The sequence below is a fragment of the Cyprinodon tularosa genome, unplaced genomic scaffold (assembly GCF_016077235.1).
Source record: "Cyprinodon tularosa strain WSP-4 unplaced genomic scaffold, ASM1607723v1 ctg18, whole genome shotgun sequence".
Lineage (NCBI taxonomy): Eukaryota > Metazoa > Chordata > Actinopteri > Cyprinodontiformes > Cyprinodontidae > Cyprinodon > Cyprinodon tularosa.
This window is the reverse complement of record NW_024038608.1, coordinates 1,536,817-1,556,167: the sequence shown is the minus strand read 5'-3', so window position 1 is coordinate 1,556,167 and position 19,351 is coordinate 1,536,817. Positions and strand designations below refer to the sequence as shown.

At 39.5% G+C, this 19,351-nt stretch overlaps 1 protein-coding gene across 1 annotated transcript in view; it reads right to left on the bottom strand.

Moving 5' to 3' along the window:
* Positions 1-1,134: 1,134 nt before the first annotated feature.
* LOC119781586 (inositol polyphosphate-4-phosphatase type I A-like) overlaps positions 1,135-19,351 on the bottom strand; it is a 38,174-nt gene continuing 19,957 nt past the window's right edge. The window contains exons 10-25 of the mRNA XM_038282118.1: positions 19,183-19,313; positions 18,983-19,087; positions 18,799-18,907; positions 18,562-18,579; positions 16,758-16,941; positions 16,466-16,681; positions 16,194-16,335; positions 13,069-13,101; positions 11,777-11,949; positions 10,453-10,576; positions 10,302-10,369; positions 7,732-7,931; positions 7,552-7,649; positions 7,318-7,430; positions 4,951-5,105; positions 1,135-1,347 (exon numbers count right to left, since the gene is read on the bottom strand). Of these exons, the coding sequence (XP_038138046.1) occupies positions 1,167-1,347; positions 4,951-5,105; positions 7,318-7,430; positions 7,552-7,649; positions 7,732-7,931; positions 10,302-10,369; positions 10,453-10,576; positions 11,777-11,949; positions 13,069-13,101; positions 16,194-16,335; positions 16,466-16,681; positions 16,758-16,941; positions 18,562-18,579; positions 18,799-18,907; positions 18,983-19,087; positions 19,183-19,313 (2,050 nt within the window). The 3' untranslated portion in view covers positions 1,135-1,166. The remainder of the gene's footprint in view (positions 1,348-4,950; positions 5,106-7,317; positions 7,431-7,551; positions 7,650-7,731; positions 7,932-10,301; positions 10,370-10,452; positions 10,577-11,776; positions 11,950-13,068; positions 13,102-16,193; positions 16,336-16,465; positions 16,682-16,757; positions 16,942-18,561; positions 18,580-18,798; positions 18,908-18,982; positions 19,088-19,182; positions 19,314-19,351) is intronic.

Sequence of the window (19,351 nt, the reverse complement as noted above, 5' to 3'; positions counted from 1 at the left end):
TTTTAAGTTCATTTAAGTTGAGAACATTATACTTTTTAGCTTCACTATATGGTGTGTATACTGATATAGTGTGTAATTTAAGAAAAGGCTCCTATGTTGGGAGAACTGTGGCAACCACTGGCCATCCGGGGATAACCGCAGCCAGGGCTAACGTTAGCCCGTCTGCAGCAGCCCTCTTGATTTTTCTGTTTTATTTGGCAAAACGTTAATTTTGTTTTCTATTTATATGACTGTGCTCATTATTATTCCAACACTAAATGAAAAAAAGTCATTTTATTATTATCTAGAGACTATTAATGACAGGAGCTGGAATGCAGCTCCAGGCGAGCCAAGCGTTCGGTGACGTCAAGAGTACACTTCTGTTCCAATGGACCCAGATTTAAGCTGCGTCTCCCCAAGTCTATACTTTCCTGTGGTCCTCTGAAGTACAGGCTTGCTGAGAACACACGTCCTTACTCGTGGTCTTGTGAAACGGCCATAGTGTTCAATCTATAGTTTTACTTTGGTCTTCTTCCTTTTCTTTGCTTTTAATGCTGGTTGTAGATTTGTACTGTACATTTTTGATAGGTCCTATTTTGTATTTGTAACTTTTAAACTTGTATTCCCACAGATAAAACTTCTGATGTCACATATATGTAAGAGTTGACCATGAAAATATACCAGTCAAGCATGTGACGTTGTTTTATACAGACGGCTGTCTTACCACATAGAAACAGCAGGTATTGGTGAGAAATAAGGCAGAGTAACATCAATCCACCAGAGGGCACTGTTTGCTAAAAAATAACTTACATCAGATATTCTACCTTAAGGTACATCATTCATTGTTAAGTAGCTGTTCTTCTTCTAATAGTCACAGGAATAAATGGTTTTATAACAAAATGTTTTTAGTGACCGAGCGCTGGGATGATTGCTCATCAGGCAGCATTTAGAGGAGGAAAACTTTCAGAAAGGAAACATAAATCCAACTTTAAGGTAAATCAGATGCTTGAAGCCTCACTTTCACCAAAATGAGGATGAGAAGGACATTTTATTTCCCATGAAGAAGGTTGAGTGGGGTTGTGTAAAAGCCCTTCGTCGAGGTTAGTTAGGTGTGGGTGTGCATGGACGGCACCCTAACAGGCAGGTGGGCACAGCTTCAGAAAACAGCCAGACCCTGACCAGATTGTTCAGCTGCAGCGAACTTTGGCCAAGAAATACGCCACACTGAGGAAGATCCACACCACCAGCAGGTTGGGGCTGAGAGCCAACAGGGGCAGGGAGTACATGAGGCTGGGGTCCAGCCGCAGGTCACGCACTGGCAGCAAGCCGCTCAGGTTCTTCTGGATCACCCCTTCCCTTGTCCCAACGCTGCCCAGCCGCAAAGGAGTGGGGGAAGGAGAATAAGGAGGCAGAGCGGCAAAATAGGAGGAAAAAGCGACGGATGAAGAGGAAGGGAAATAAACAGATGGCACGCAGATACACCAGCAGAGAGATGGCAAATTAATAAGTGGGATGTGAAGAAAGAAAAAAAAAAAAGTGTTGACAGAAAGTAGCTCCCACAAGGGAGGATATAAAAACAACAACGATAAACAAATAAAACACAATCCAGCAAAAAATAGGGCAGTTACACGACAGGAAACATGACGGGAAGCAGAGGAGGAAGAGAGGAGAGAAAAAAAAGAGAAATTAGGAGAGATGTTCTGATTTTAAAGAAAGGGAAGAAGAAACAGCAAATGGTCTACCATGTTTATATTGTATTAGACATGGATGAAGATGGAAGAGGAGGGAGAAGCTTGAAGCGGAATACATGCAACTTCAATTAACCGTTCCCTTATCCCAAACGTGCATCTGGGTTCAAATCAAATCAAGTCATGCTAGTCGGCTGCAAAAGGCGGAGGAGGAAAGGAAGACGGATGTGAGGAGAAGGAGAAAGATGGAGAGACTTTAAATAGAGTCGTGTATCTTGGGGGTTCTTTTACCAGACAGACAAAAATATTTGGAGCAAAACCGAACAGAGATGTTGGGAATCACATTTACTTGGGATCAATATCATGACAGCTCAGTCATGCTGTTACCTGTCTCAAATCACCGTCGGGTTTCTACAAACACAAAAAAAGCTAATCTCTTTTCTTCTTTATTGTCATAGCCAAAGAATACATTAAATGAAGATTCATTGATTTTTCTTGTTTTTGGTGTTCGTTGTCTCCTTTTTTCTTTAACTGATTTCACATTAATCGAGTTCATTTGGATTTAATAATTGAATGCAGGCTCAGCTCCATCTCTCAGTTTTAGTTGTTAATCTATGGTACTAAACAGTGACAGCTTGCTCTGGTATGGAAAAAGTGATAAAGCAATGTCGAATAAAACATTAACAATTAAACACTGAAAATTTGAACATCAAATAAAATCAAACATTGCTACTGAAACAGTCAAGAATTATGATGATACTCTGGTTTCATCAACCTAAAATGAGAGTATCATCTGCATAAAATGAGAGTATTATCAACCTAAAATAAGAGTATCATCGGCATAAAATGGGACCCTATATAGCATAAAATGAGAGCATCATCAGCTTAAAATGAGAGTAATTAGCATAAAATGAGAGTATCATTAGCTTAAAATGAGAGTAATTAGCATAAAATGAGAGTATCATTAGCTTAAAATGAGAGTAATTAGCATAAAATGAGAGTATCATTAGCATAAAGCGAGAGCATCATCAGCTTAAAATGAGAGTAATTAGAATAAAATGAGAGTATCATTAGCATAAAGCAAGAGCATCATCAGCTTAAAATGAGAGTAATTAGCATAAAATGGGTGCATAATTAGCATAAAATGAGAGTAATCAGCATAAAATGAGAGTATCATTAGCATAAAGCGAGAGCATCATCAGCTTAAAATGAGAGCAATTAGTATAAATTGGAGCATAATTAGCATAAAATGAGAGTATCATTAACATAAAGCTAGAGCATCATCAGCTTAAAATGAGAGTAATAAGCATAAAATGGGAGCATAATTAGCATAAAATGAGAGTATCATCTTCATAAAATGGGAGCATAATTAGCATAAAATGAGAGTATCATCTTCATAAAATGGGAGCATAATTAGCATAAAATGAGAGTAATTAGCATAGAGTATCATTAGCATAAAGCGAGAGCATCATCAGCTTAAAATGAGAGTAATTAGAATAAAATGAGAGTATCATTAGCATACAGCGAAAGCATAATCAGCTTAAAATTAGAGTAATTAGCATAAAATGTGAGCATAATTAGCATAAAATGAGAGTATCATTAGCACAAAGCGAGAGCATCATCAGCTTAAAATGAGAGTAATTAGCATAAAATGGGAGCATAATTAGCATAAAATGAGAGTATCATTAGCATAAAGCGAGAGCATCATCAGCTTAAAATGAGAGTAATTAGCATAAAATGAGAGCCTAATTAGCATAAAATGAGAGTATCATTAGCATAAGGCGAGACCATCATCAGCTTAAAATGAGAGTAATTAGCATAAAATGGGAGCATAATTAGCATAAAATGAGAGTATCATTAGCATAAAATGAGTGTATCATTAGCATAAAGCGAGAGCATCATCAGCTTGAAATGAGAGTAATTAGCATAAAATGAGAGTATCATTAGCATAAAGCGAGAGCATCATCAGCTTAAAATGAGAGTAATTAGAATAAAATGAGAGTATCATTAGCATAAAGTGAAAGCATCATCAGCTTAAAATTAAGAGTAATTAGCATAAAATGGGAGCATAATTAGCATAAAATGAGAGTATCATTAGCATAAAGCGAGAGCATCATCAGCTTAAAATGAGAGTAATTAGCATAAAATGGGAGCATAATTAGCATAAAATGAGAGTATCATTAGCATAAAGCGAGAGCATCATCAGCTTAAAATGAGAGTAATTAGCATAAAATGAGAGCATAATTAGCATAAAATGAGAGTATCATTAGCATAAGGCGAGACCATCATCAGCTTAAAATGAGAGTAATTAGCATAAAATGGGAGCATAATTAGCATAAAATGAGAGTATCATTAGCATAAAATGAGTGTATCATTAGCATAAAGCGAGGGCATCATCAGCTTGAAATGAGAGTAATTAGCATAAAATGGGAGCATAATTAGCATAAAATGAGAGTATCATTAGCATAAAGCGAGAGCATCATCAGCTTGAAATGAGAGTAATTAGCATAAAATGGGAGCATAATTAGCATAAAATGAGAGTATCATTAGCATAAAGTGAGAGTATCATTAGCATAAAATGAGAGTAACATTAGCATAAAGTGAGAGTATTGTAAAAAAAAAAAATGAGGGTATCATCAGCATAAAATGAGAGTATCATCATGTTTTAACTTTTTAGCTGCAATGTTTGAATTTTCAGTCTGTAGTGCTTTAATGTCTTATTTTCCAAAGGCAAATCTTATTTTTTGGAAGTCAATAATGTGTCACTTGTTTAATTCAAATCAATTAAATAAAAAATGAATAAAAAAACGTTGTTAATCCCAAAGGGAAATTAAATGTTAAAAGTTGCAGTAATTAATTGCCAGTTTTTTTAATTAGATGTTATAAGTACTTGCCCAGAACATTGTTTTTTGGTTTGCAGCTTAAACCTTATCAGCTAAAGTCAAAGTTATACAGGAAAACAGACCAAACAGAAATGGTCAAAAAAGCTCCTTCCTTTTGGTGACAAAGTAAATCACTGGTCGCCTTTACTCTTTGCCAATGAAGAAATGAAGTAGGACAAGAAAAAAATGAAGCTGATGGTGGTACGAAAACAACCGTAACAGTTAGATGAAATGTTTACATATTTTGCCAGAGATTAACTTAAGTTTGTTTCCTTTCCAGCAAATAATTTTTTTTTTAATAAAATACCAACAAATCGGGTTTCAGATCAGTGTTTTTATGATGCTTAACATTTGCATTCTGTTGCCCTAAATCTCTCTCCGGAACAGACCAGTTCTCCTACCTGCGCATGCAGTCGAGCGCTTGCGTGAAGACCTGCGGCGCCATGCCGTGTTCATGCTGCAGGATCAGGCACTGCTCCAGTGTAATCGACATAGCCGTGCGATCTTTGGCGCTCTTGCAGCTGGTGAAACGGACACCGTTTAGCCGGCGGCAAATCTAAAACAGAAAAGAGAACAGATCAATTGTAACAGATTTCTCCTTTTTTCTGAATATTTTTCCAGTGGCTTACAAAAGTGCTCACACCCCATGAAATGTTCCTTATTTTCGTCACATTAGAACCACAAAAAAAGTACAAAAATTTAAAGATTTAAAGCATCTTTTATGAATAAAAACAAATAAGTCTACAAAAAGATTTCCAAAGCATCTCACAAAGCACTGTTAAATATATCATCCAGAAATGGAAAGAGTACAAGTTACGGGGTTCCTCAAGGGTCTGTAATTGGTCCATTGCTATATTTTCTTTATCTGCTGCCTTCTTTTACGTTCTTTCAATGTTACTTTATGCTGATGACTTGCAGCTTTACGTACCTTTAACCAATGGCAGATGGGCTGACTTGTTGAAAACTGAAACCTACTTATCTATAATTAGGGGCTTGCTATCAAATGATTGACTATGTTGGTCCAGTTCTGACACTCCTTTACTTCTATCGTTGTAAGATTGAAGCTAATTTTCAGATTTAGCTCCTTACCTTTATTGGAATTAAATGGTCTAGTGCATTCTTATCTATCTGAGGTAGTTTGTATTAAACTTTAAAAACTGAGTCCTAATATCCCTTTTATGCTACGTTCACACCGAATGTGCATTGGGCAGCAAAAAAAGCATCTGCTGCTTCATTTTTGAAGCTTGCACACATAAAGGTCAGATTTGCTTCAAGAGCATCTTTGATGCTCCTGAAGCGTGTCTAATAAAGTATGTCCAGATGCATCTGATGCTTCTGCTACTCGTGTTCAATGGCAGAGAGTGGCTTCGCTATATTTGCTGTGATCTGTGGGTAAAAGTAGTTTTAATATCAAAATATCTGTGCAGTCAGTTCATCAAGATTACAATCCTGCCATACAATATTATTTTGCTGTCTGAGCCGCTCAGATCCCCACATACAGGCGGTGCGCTGTCACTGGGAGTACCCAGCAGCAGCAGGGGATTTTCCGCTACTGTTCGTTGCAGCTGGAAGTTGATGATAGCATTTATCAGGTATGTGGAAGAAACTGCAGGCAGCAGAATAATAAAAGCGAACATATTTTGCAAGCAGGTTTTGACATTTTAAGTTAATTTAGTCGTTAATAAACTGTTTCAGTGGAGTGATCACAGCAATCTGCATCAGCAGTGCTGTGTCCAGCTCCCAAATCAGCATCTCTGATTGGTTGATGTGGCGCGTCGAGCTGCAAATTTTCCAACTCCAGCATCTGCTGTTTGTGAAGAGCTCAAAAGCTCACGAGGCGCTGCTTCAGTTGCGTCAAGATGCGCTGCTTTAGACATGCTGCAGGACTTTTTGATGCGCGTCAACCATTGACTTTGCATGTAAACCAATTCAACTCAGTGTTTATATAGTGCCAATTCAAAACACATGTCATCTCAAGGCACAGTTCAACCAGATCATACAGTCAAAATGATTTAAAGTTTTTATCTAAGAAAAACAATCTGATTGCATCGACTCATTGACTCGAATACAATCCCTCACACTAAGCATGCTTGTAGTGACAGTGGAGAGGAAAAACTCCCTTTTAACAGGAAGAAACCTCCAGCAGAACCAGGCTCAGAGTGAGCGGCCATCTGCTGAGAACGACTGGGGTTCAAGTAAACAGAAGCAGAGATACAGAAATAAGCAAAAATATAAAGGAACTTGTCAACCAGCTCCACAGGCGGCCCTGTCCAAGAAAGACAAAGCCAGGGAGCTCTGAGCCAGCCCCCACGTCAGAGGACTAAAAGAGCACATTCAGTTAGTCACAGTCAGATACAGGACTACATTGAAAAATAGGCCGAGCTCAAACGAAGGTGTTGATTGCAGCAGTACAGCTGATATTTTTCTTCACAGCTGCTTCAATCGCATGAGGTGTGAACGTAGCATTAGGATTATTTTGCTCCACTCACTCCTTAGTTAATTGAGCTTCTTCAGTTGCAAGTCAAACAAAAAGTAGAAAAAAATTAACGGGGTGTGGTGGGGAAATTGTGGCCTTGTTCCACACAAAAGTTACTGAAGCTGAACCGAAAATGTGGCACAACAAATGTGGTATGGTACTGTAAAATGGGCTACCCTTACCGTTGAATCTGTAATATCAGGGGGCTTGAATACTTTGGAAAATACTGCGTTCTTTTATTTGTAAAAAAACAAAAAAAAACAAAGGGGGGGTCACTGTATTCCTTAGTTACCTCAGCAGCCTGCCAGAGGATGTCGACGTTCTTGTTCTTCCTTGCGTTGACGTTCTGACCCAGAAATCTCAGCAGCTCAGGAAGACAGGTCTGAGAACGAGACCTTGGGAGGCCTGACAAGAAGTAAGCAGGGTTTCAGGCACAAGAGAAATCGAAGTGCTGAAATACTCTCTTTCTGAAATCTCATATATTTAGAGATTCAAGGATTATAAAATAAAGCTTTGCCTAACTCACAGTCCTCAGGAAGAACTTCTTTGAACTGTTCGTAGTATGAGTTCAGCCTGGAGAGGCTTTCTACGTTGATGATTTCCTGCAGGGATGTGTCCCCGAACCTGAAAACAAAAAGAAACAAGCTCCTCTTTCATTTAGTCCCTTTGAAAGTCTTCAGCAGACATGAGTGTGAAGGTCACTCACTTCTCGGCCAACGTTTGCTGCTCGTTGATGCCGACGTTGAAGTGCACCGGCTGGACTCGCAGCAGCATCCCACTCTGGATCTCCCGCGGCAACGCGTCAAACATGCTGCCCGGAAGCGGGATGCGGACGTTGAAGCCGTTCCTGTTGCCTGTGATGATGGGCAGCATGTCGGGGGCGGAGCTGCCCGTCGCCTGGGTGACCTGGATCCAAACAAAGCCGACGTTACTACCCAGTATTCCCCTTTTTGATATATATATATATATAGATATATACACTATATTGCCAAAAGTATTTGCTCACCCATCCAAATTATTGGAATCAGGTGTTCCAATCACTTCCATGGCCACAGGTGTATAAATTCAAGCACCTAGGCATGCAGACTGTTTTTACAAACATTTGTGAAAGAATGGGTCGCTCTCAGGAGCTCAGTGAATTCCAGCGTGGAACTGTGATAGGATGCCACCTGTGCAACAAATCCAGTCGTGAAATTTCCTCGCTCCTAAATATTCCACAGTCAACTGTCAGCTGTATTATAAGAAAATGGAAGTGTTTGGGAACGACAGCAACTCAGCCACGAAGTGGTAGGCCACGTAAACTGACGGAGCGGGGTCAGCGGATGCTGACGCGCATAGTGCGAAGAGGTCGCCAACTTTCTGCAGAGTCAATCACTACAGACCTCCAAACTTCATGTGGCCTTCAGATTAGCTCAAGAACAGTGCGCAGAGAGCTTCATGGAATGGGTTTCCATGGTCGAGCAGCTGCATCCAAGCCATACATCACCAAGTGCAATGCAAAGCGTCGGATGCGGTGGTGTAAAGCACGCCGCCACTGGACTCTAGAGCAGTGGAGACGCGTTCTCTGGAGTGACGAATCGCGCTTCTCCATCTGGCAATCTGATGGACGGGTCTGGGTTTGGCGGTTGCCAGGAGAACGGTACTTGTCTGACTGCATTGTGCCAAGTGTAAAGTTTGGTGGAGGGGGGATTATGGTGTGAGGTTGTTTTTCAGGAGCTGGGCTTGGCCCCTTAGTTCCAGTGAAAGGAACTCTGAATGCTTCAGCATACCAAGACATTTTGGACAATTCCATGCTCCCAACTTTGTGGGAACAGTTTGGAGCTGGCCCCTTCCTCTTCCAACATGACTGTGCACCAGTGCACAAAGCAAGGTCCATAAAGACATGGATGACAGAGTCTGGTGTGGATGAACTTGACTGGCCTGCACAGAGTCCTGACCTCAACCCGATAGAACACCTTTGGGATGAATTAGAGCGGAGACTGAGAGCCAGGCCTTCTCGTCCAACATCAGTGTGCGACCTCACAAATGCGCTTCTGGAAGACTGGTCAAAAATTCCCATAAACACACTCCTAAACCTTGTGGACAGCCTTCCCAGAAGAGTTGAAGCTGTTCTAGCTGCAAAGGGTGGACCGACGTCATATTGAACCCTATGGATTAGGAACGGGATGTCACTTAAGCTCATATGTGAGTCAAGGCAGGTGAGCAAATACTTTTGGCAATATAGTGTATATATATATATATATATATATATATATTAGTGCTGTCAAAATTATCGCGTTATTATCGCGTTAACGCGAGGCCATTTTAACGGCGATAATTTTTTTAACGTGAGATTAACGCTATGTGGTTTTATGGTAAAATTTTCCAAGTACATCCCGCTGCAGCCTGCGGGAAGGCGGGGCTATTTTCCACCAGTCTATGCATTTCTCATAGGCTTCAAGAGCGGAGCTCCTCAAGGAAAAAAGACGCTCATACACTGGGTGACGCTAGTGCCTTTTCTTTAAGCCCCACCACCAACAAACAAGTTGAGTGTCTGGTAACTAGTAGCAACCTGAAATACGCTGAGAAAACAGATTACTGAGGTGAAATGGAATCTGCTACGGCACTCTTGCTGTCACAGGTCGGTATCATGTGTGTGTGTGTGTGTGTGTGGGTTTGTCTGTGTGTGGGTGGGTGGGTGTGTGTGTGTTCTCATTTTTGTTAAGAGGCTGAAAAGTAACTTTCTAGAGCATAGACTACCTCCATCTAGTGATGTCGGTCTATTGATTTTGATGTATTGATTGAAAATTGTTCATTATTATCTTGGTTAATTAACATCTAATGTTAACTGTACTACATTTTATAGCAGTAGGGTAAAATGCTTGTCTTTGTTCAAAAGACTGTATTAACTGTAAAGACTGTCTTTTACATCAGCCTGTTTTCAGGGCCTTTTTTTGGCTACATATTTGTTATTTTTTGCTACATGCCTCCCCATCTTCTTGCCATATGTTTCTATGGCATAAATCAGTGTCTGTGACCTGTTCTCATTTAAAAAAAAGAACATTGGCACAAACCTAGCCTGTATGTATTTTTTGTATGTCATCGAGAGTATTTAAATGATTTTCAATCAGAAAAAAAATTTGCGATTAAAATGCGATTAATCGCGAGTTAACTCAGGCATTGATGCGATTAATCGCGATTAAAAAAATTTAATCGATTGACAGCACTAATATATATATATATATATATATATATATATATATATATATATATATATATATTTAAAAAAAATGTTACCTTAAAGGTGACATTACGCAGATCCATGACGCTGATGCTCATATCCTCCAACATGGAGAGCTCCTCTCCTAAACACACAAAGATGATCGATGATGATCCAGTAAAACAAAAAGAAGTGATGAAGTACGGTCAGAGAGGTTTGGTATCGAACCATAGGTGCTGAGCAGGGATTCGAATTGTGCCAGCAGGCCGATAGTGTAGAGCTGCCGTAGGAAACCGTTATCTCGAAGGCAGTTCCTCAGCTTGATGACGAAGCCGCAGATCAGTGCGGTTAGCTGCAGCGACGCATCAGAACAAGAGTAAGCTTCACAGACTGAGGCATTTAAAAACTTTAACTGTCCAACCTGTGCCTTTTATCATCTGGATGTGTGCCTGTGTCTAAAACATCATTAGTCTGTTTTGCCAGGTTACAACATGCTGAAGTTTTCTTAACATTCGGACAATGATAGCTGGACTATTTGGAACGACTACACAGGGCAAGAAAGAGAGGAAAAAGTATCAATGAATGCACCAGATCTATTCGCATACCTCTGATATTACACTAAAGTATTGGTAAAATGTTGCCATGATATATTATGCAGCTGATACATTAGCATCTGTAGTATTAGCTTGTATAATGATTGATTGGGCTTTAACTGATGGAAAAGAAAATTGAAAAGATCAGTTTTTGATTTACTAGATAACTGCAAGGCCGTGGTATAAAGGACTCTGGCTAGCTTTGCTCAGTAGCAAACAGATTAGCCACTTTTAGAAGGGTCAGTTAGCCAAATTAAGCTACATGACTTTCAACTTTGTGTCAACAACAACCAGCCATTTTTACCAGTAGAAGAACTTGTGTTTTCTTTGTGTAAAATCTCCAGGAAAGTCATTTTTGAAAGATTTTTCCATTAGGCTTCTCCTGCCCTCAGGTCTTAATAAAGAGATGTAATTAAACTGTATGTGGTTAAATGGCAGAGCTCAGTTTATCTTAGAACGTTGTACTGCCTTCAAGACTGAGAGTGATTGTTTTCTACTTTGGGCTATTTTAGGTCCTCTGAAATGTTTTTAAACATTTATTGAAAATATGAAGGAAGGCCTTAAAAATGAAACGTTGGAAGCTATGTAGCTGTGTGATATTCAATCTGTGATTTTATTACTCATCTGAAGTTTAGACACCACAGTGAGTTGACCTTTTTCACCTCTATGGAATATTTATAAGCCTGGTTATGAATCACCAAGAGACGAGCAGATTGATCTGAAGGTGTGTGTCCTCCTGGTTTGGCATCAGAGTGAGGACCATTTTTCAGATTTCAGATAAGGTGTGAATTTAGTTGAGGTTTAGGTGCATGATGATAACGGCCAGTTTTATGGGTATTGTCAGGGTTAGAGGATGGAAAGGTATTGGAAATCAATGGGAGTAAACACATGGGCCATACTGCATATGGAAAGATGATAATATGCGTGTGTGGAGGCGAGATCATGTTTTGCCTGCTTACCGCCTGGCAGAAGACGACGTCCCGGCGGTACTGCAGGGAGACGTCCATGGATATGGTGGGGGCGCTGTCCTGCATGAGCAGAAACACCATGGACTTCTTGGCCTTGTCGCTCATCATGGTGACGCACTCGGTGAGCGTGGTGAGGAGCGGGTAGAGCGCCTCGCTCCACTCGCCTGGGAACAGACGGAAAGCAGACGTGAGCATGAAGCCAAGCTGCATGTAGCTGAATATTAAAAGACTTAAATGGGGAGAAACAGGCAGCAGGTGGGACAGAGGACAAGCAGAAGGGCTGCGGACAGAGCCAGCTACATTGTTTTTGACTTTTCCTTCAAAACCAAAATAAACGCAGTATTAATAATCAGTGTTTGCATCTTACAGATTTTCTCTGTTCATTCTTAAAGGGTTAACCTCATGCAGCCCAAAGGGTTCCTCTGAAGTTTGTGCAACAATAACACGCCAAGATCTGTAAAAAACTATATCTCCAATAGCCTCTGTATTAAACGAGAGCTAACATTTGAGACTCTGCTAGAAGTGTTAGCACAATGCAGAGCAAAAGGAAGATAGATTATAGGAAAGAAAAGATGTTTCCCTTATGGAAAAAAACATTTACAAACAATGTTTAGCTTTTTTTTTTTTTCAAATGTCCATTTATAAAGCTTGTTCTGATCCTGCAACGCTATGTAGTTCATTTTGTTCCATTCAATTGTTGCAAGCAGAGAACTTTTTGTAAATCAAAATTTGAAAAAAATAAATAAATTCAACCCAAAAATAATACATTTGAAAAAATCTTTAATCGAAAAAAAGATTTTAAAAGAAACTTTGCCGTTAAAAAAGCTCAGTCTTGTAATCAGTAGACATTAATGATTTCAATTACAGGGAATAGAATTTAAAGGTTTTTACCAAATAATTTTATCTAATTTATTCTGATTAAGTCGGATAAAGTTCATATGAACCTTTTCTGAAACGTTCAAACACCCCACACAGGTTTTAGTTTGAAACAGGTGATAATATATGGAGAAAAATAAATTATGGACATTAAGTAAGATGGGGGGATTTAGGCTAAACTATACTAAAACGTGTGAGAATCATTTCCTTCTAATCAAAAACCTTGGGATCTCTGTAAGAAACCTAAAATGGGTTCCAGATTTTCAGCCAGACTTAATAGAACTTCACAGTGAAGATAAAATGAGCTGGTAGAAGCTTTCAGAGGTTCTGCAGCCTCATTCTTGCAGCTGAACACAGAGAGATGTCATTTCTCTGATAAACATGATGCCGAAAGCAGCAGCTCTTACCTGGGTATGCCTCCTCTGCACTCGGGCTTCCATCTGGAAGAAGGGGTGAAGGTGCAACATGCATGATTAGCAGACATTGTAAGCCACAGAGAACACTGCAGACCAGGGTCAAAGATCTAACAAAGAAAAACCAGCATAACGCTTTTATTTTAAGATGGTTAGATCTTTCAGACAAAGACTTCAAAACAGATATGTCTGCTTTAGTATTGTTTAAAGGAATAGATGGAGCAGATGTTTGACCGTGGTCCAGAGCAACATTTAAAGTACCGACTGAATCACTGTGGACAAAGATAACAGACAAGAGGCTGAAAATTAGGAATCACATTAGCTCCATCATATCAAAAGAACATAATGCAGACGGAGAGACCATAGAAGTTTAGTTTCAGTCTGATGTTTATACACAATCATGTCATTTACATTTTGAATGTTTTTAAATAAACTTCTTTTATTTTATATTTCTAATTCAGCTCAAAATCGTCTGTCTTCCACAAAGGGTCTATTTTCACATCTAAGCTCCAACCTGCTGTGCTCTGGAACACCAAAATCTCTGTCATTGAAGCCAATTCCAGACATGAACCAACCAAAAATTCACCTCTTTCAAGATTGGCTAAAATCTGCAGCTGTCCCACATTGTCAAGCATAAAGCTTGGTGTTAGCAGTATTATGTTGTGGGTTGTTTCAGTACAAGGCGGATGGATAGAAAAGGACTGAATCCAAACGGTTTATGTAAAATAAGCAACGAGACGATGGAAACTTGGACAAAGTATGGGGTTCCAATAACGTAAAAATAAACAAACAGCCAAGAAGGTTTCAGATATTGATAAAAAATGAAAACATTTAAGAGAACTATAGCATAAGTAAAAAAATTAGTGAATATTCATATGTCCGTATGGAGCCGTCAAACTAAACCCGAACAATGTGAATAGAGCGAGTGGCTGAGATGTATTTCCTTGGTTAAAGCGCAATCAGTCGATGCCAATCATGCGAAAAGTGACACTGCGATTATCATAGTGAACGAACATAAAGACTGAAGCAAGTAGTCGCTAAACTTCACTAATCTGAACCTTTCCATCCATATGCATCACAGGACTGGATTGGATCTGGTTGTGATGAAGGAGCACAGAAGGGAAAGATCATGAACTCATGGCTGTGATGTATTGGATGTATTGCATCTACACACATAAACCATTTAAAATCCTTGTGGGGAGTAGATGTGTGCGCATGAGTATGTGATTCTCCACGTTTGAAAACCACATGGAGTCTGGTTCTGCTGGAGGTTTTTCCCGTTAAAAGGGAGATTTTTCCTCTCCACTTTCACTACAAGTTAGGGGTGGGTATCGGCAAAGAAGTCATGATTCAATTCGAACCTCGATTCACATGCCACAATGCGATTCTATCACGATGCATCACGATACTTGAAATATTGCGATGCATCACCATGCATTGCGATATTTTCACTGAACACTATAAGAAAAAGATACAGCCCTTACCAGTGGCTGACTGGGTGGGTATGAGCTGGATCGTGTCTTCAATTGATACATAACTGAAAGCAACTGAATTCATACATAGCTGTATTTATTGAAACGACTTTTGGAGGTGTTGCCATGAAAACAAATACTGGACACAAATATTACTATTACTGGTGTGGACACACTGACAAAAAGATCTTAGGATTCATCAAACTTAAAATAACAAAATAAGGATAATCAGTGCCATTTACATGGCCTCAGTGGTCCTTTAAACCAATGAAACGAAAACATTCAAATGTACCGTATATTTCCCCTTTTGGAAATGATGTGCGTTATATCAATTTCATTTTTACCTTCTTTGTTTTTAAAGCCAAAATGCATCCAAGCATCTGACTTGAAATGTGATGGAGCGGGGCGAATTTTCATAGTGTTCTCCATGTTTTATTTCATATGAGTTGTCCTAGTATCCCTCGGACGGAAATGCTTGTGACACAAAGCAGCGGGCGTCAACACATCCACAGCGACATCTGCTGGACTGGAAGATGTATTCCACTTGGTTTGGCTGATGTGCGCCAACCATTAATGTATTTTATTTGTTCATTTTTTTTTTTTTTTATAATCGATTCTTGCCTTCAAGAATCGATGCAGTAGATCGCAAAAATTAGAATGGCGATGCATCGTCATGACGATTATTTTGCACACCCTTACTACAAGTATGCTTTGTGTCAGGGATTTCCTTCGAGTCAGTGAGTGGATGCAATCAACTGGTTTTCCTTAGATAAAAACTTTGAATCAATTTGACCTCATTGGTTTGTGCAGCTTTCAGGTGGATAGAAGAGTCTCACCCTTTCTGCCATCACCATCATCTTCCTCTTCATTCCTTTTGTAACCTGAAACTCTACTGTTTCACAAAGTACATTAAAGTATAAAACAAGACAATGATAACCAACGCAAAGCAGATAAATCAGGCTAACGTTTCAGTTAGCTTCTAAATCCGCCTCCTTTAAAGCTCTGATTTCAACCCTGCTTAAAAGCAAGGTCTGTGTTGGGATACAACCCACATTTTTAGAAGATCTAGCAATTCTGCCAAACAGCCATCCGGGACTAAAGATAAAAGTTTGATCTCTAAGTCTCCCTTGTGGAGTTTGTGGATGTAGTTGAGCCAGTGTGTGTAATTTTTAGCTTTGATGGATTAGAAACGATCCACATCACTTGGAAAACTCTTGAAAAAATCCAATCTGAAGCCCAGAAACGCATTCTGATGATGAGTGGATATAAACTTCAGACTGGAACCTGAACGCGGTGATAGAAGAACAAACAGTAAGAAACCAAAACATACAGTATTCCTGTTCGGGGCTGGGGGGCCGTACAGATGAGGACAGGGCGGGCGAAGAGGAAGAGTATGGTGGAGGTGATGAGGACGATGGAGTTGATTCGGATGGCAATGATTCCTGTGACAAACTTCCCGGGTTGATCCAGAAAGCTCGTCTTTTTTCCTCCCCTTTTCACAAACAAAGTTCATTTACACCAACAAATCCACTAAATGTAAAAAGTAAGGAAGTTTTTTTTAATAAAACATGATGGTGAAATTGGATAAGTTCAGCTTCAATTTCCTTAAAGAATAAATGGTGAAGAAGCACAAAAAAAGTGTGTCACCTTTCTTGCCGCTGCCGCCCTGCAGGTCATTCTGGGTACTGTCCAGGCTGCTGCTGCTGGGTCTCCTCTCTTTCTGTAACAACTTATCCACACGCTGGATGATGCACTCCAGAGATTTGTCAACATTTACCCAAACCTTCTCCTGAGTAGACAACAAAAGATTATCAATTGAACCACCTGGATGTGGTAAAAGCAATTTGTAATTCGGGGAAAAAATAAAATAACTGATAGTGAGAGGAGGAATTTAATGACGATTTTGTTAAAAAACCCACCCATTCCTCTTCATGCCAGTTCACATGCAGTGAAGATCGACTGTTGCGACCGCTCCACTTGGCGAGCAGGGTGTCCTGGTCGTTGCGGAGGACCACTTGTTCTGGTTCGGCCGTAGGGGACGCTTTGGAGGCAATGTACTCGGGCCGAGCCGAATTCAAAGCCTGGATGGCCGAAGCTAGCAGTTTGCAGTCGCACACCGTCACCAGCTGACGAGTCTGACCGCAGTGATGATGAAATATCAGAAAAAATGAATCCAAAATAAGAAAATTATCTACCTTACTGCTAAGTTACCTTATCGGACAAAATAGCCAGCGTCCTCTCCAGCCCGCTGGCTGATCGGTCTTTGGCGGCTCGGGAAAGCCTCTCAGCATAGTAGTTGACCTGAGTCTTGAGCGTGTTGATGTGAGCAATGATCTCTTTGGCTCGGACTATGTCCTGGGGTATATAGACGATGGACTGTGAGCTGGAGAGAGCACTGCTGTTGGGATAAAGGATAATGATCAACCCATATGCTGATGACATTCTGTTCTACACATATAGAGGAAGAGTAGCTGGTTTAGAGAAGATCCGTTTCCAAAAGAAGTCGAGATTTCACTTGCTTCTCGAATATTACTTTGCATAAGACGGCTAAAGAGTGATACAGATTTTGCATGCACATGCCTGCTGTAGATGGTGTTTTTGACGACATGTGTAACATCAGGCGATAGCTTTTGAACTTTAGAAACGGGCTTTCTCAGTCTTTTGAAAAGAAAACAGCCAACCTCTGACTTTAACTTTACAAATACATATTAAGAGATAATATTTTACGTGATATTTGGCTTTGGTGAAAACTCAATGAAGCAGTGGTAGTTTATGCAGTGATTAAGGCAGTGTTATTTTGAAATTGTAGGTTATAGCCTGATAAATTAACTGACTTCCATCAGTCCTCAGCATTCTGATTCAGGGCTGCAGGATTTAGCCAAAAATTAAAAGTGGGAATTTTTTTTTTTTACTTCAATTGAGATTACTATTTTATTTTCGATTTTCCCCTGCACTAACCATTAGCATACACATATCTGGCTCACATGGTGTAAAAGGAAATTGTGTTCTATCATCGTAGGAAACAAAGAACAAATTAGTTTTTAATCAACTGGAGCAAAACTGAGAGTGCAAGAGATTTTTTTTATGGGGGAAGCACACAGCAAAGAGGTATAACTTCTTTATGTTATTGTAAAAGTTAGAAAAAGATATACTACTAAGAAAACATCTATTGTATTTGTCACTAAAACTTCAAATTCACAGTTGCAATGTAAAAATACTTTTTTTTTTTTTTTCAAAATCTTTTTATTGAAAAGTCAGGGGTAAAACAATAGATCATCTTCATGGTTACAAAAGACTTTCCGTTTTTCAAACTTTGTACACATTCAAAAACCACACCCTCCCCCCACCCAGACTGGACCCAAAATAATTAACAATAATTGTGATTGTAATGAATCAATGCAAAAATACTTTTGATTTGAAATGACACTCATAGGCTCAATATTTTTTTACTGTATGTCAGCTCATCACACCCAGTGCTGGAAATCATTACTTCAAAATAAAGTGGATGTTAAGACCAGGACGGATGTTCGCTATGTATAACCACCTTTTTAATCTTGATCTTTTTTTGTTGTTGTGTGGGCTTATAACTTGAATATGGACCTTTATATTTGTAAAACAGATTATTTCATGTGAAAAAGAGGATCCATCATACTTCAGATACATTTTTAAACCATGTTTGATATTTTTATTTGCTTAGATATGTTATTTAAATCACTTTCTAATAATAAACTACAATTTTTTTGCCTATTACTGCTCCATAGCAAAAAAAAAAAACCCCAAAAAACAACAAAATAAAATATATGGGTAGCGGACTAAAGCATAGATTTTAGGGAAAGGGTCTCTATGGCTAAAAGAGAATATCAATTTATTGTTTGAACATTAAATTATTTTTAAGACAAATGGTTTGGTTTATTGCTTTTAAATGATTTAACAAGCTATAACCTGGAATTTTCCATCTTAGCGGTGAGATACAAACTGTGAAATGAAAACAAGCTAAATCAATGCAACAACTCACCATCCATCCTCATAAACGCTGATAAAAAAAAAGTAACAGAAACAAATAAGGAAGAAAAGCCATTGTATTTTACAAAGAAACAGTAAATTAATTAAAGTCAAATCAAAGCAGGTAATGGTTTGATTCTTCCAAGTGTTTGAAATAAGAACTTAAATATGAATGAAGCAAAATCAAAAGCAAAAAGGAAAAAAGGAAGAAAGTGACATTTTCTGAACTTTTTTCCATTTTGAGACTCACTGTTTCTTCGCCTCCTCGAACTTTTGGATGAGCTTCCTGAGGCCGCCGCTTTTAAACCCCTGGCAGTGAGCGGCCGGGGCGCCGATCGTTATCACATCATAGGTGTGATCTGTGGAGAGAAACAGACGTTAGCAGAGGGGCGAACAGCGAGCGCGCGCACTACTGTTTGAATGTGATGTTTTACCGAAGCCCAGCTCATCCTGCACCCTCATCCGCTGCACATGGAGGTTGGTCGGCATGAATTCCAGCTTCCTGTCTGCCTTCAGGTTGCTAGCTTTGAATGACGGGCCTGATGAGGTAAACGGTTAAAAGACAGGGCTCACTCACAGCTCCATGTTTTCATTTTTTTTTTACCAAGGTTTAGGGAGCTGTGCAGACACCAACCTCTGTATGCATTGAGGTCAGACAATGTCTCCTGATATGCCAGTATTATGGACTGGTACTGGGACACGATCTGTCGCCGCAAACTCTCCCAGCAGGGGGACAACTCCCCCAGCTCCTCCAGCTCACACACCCTGAACAAAAATTCAAAACAGTAAAAAGAAACATTTTA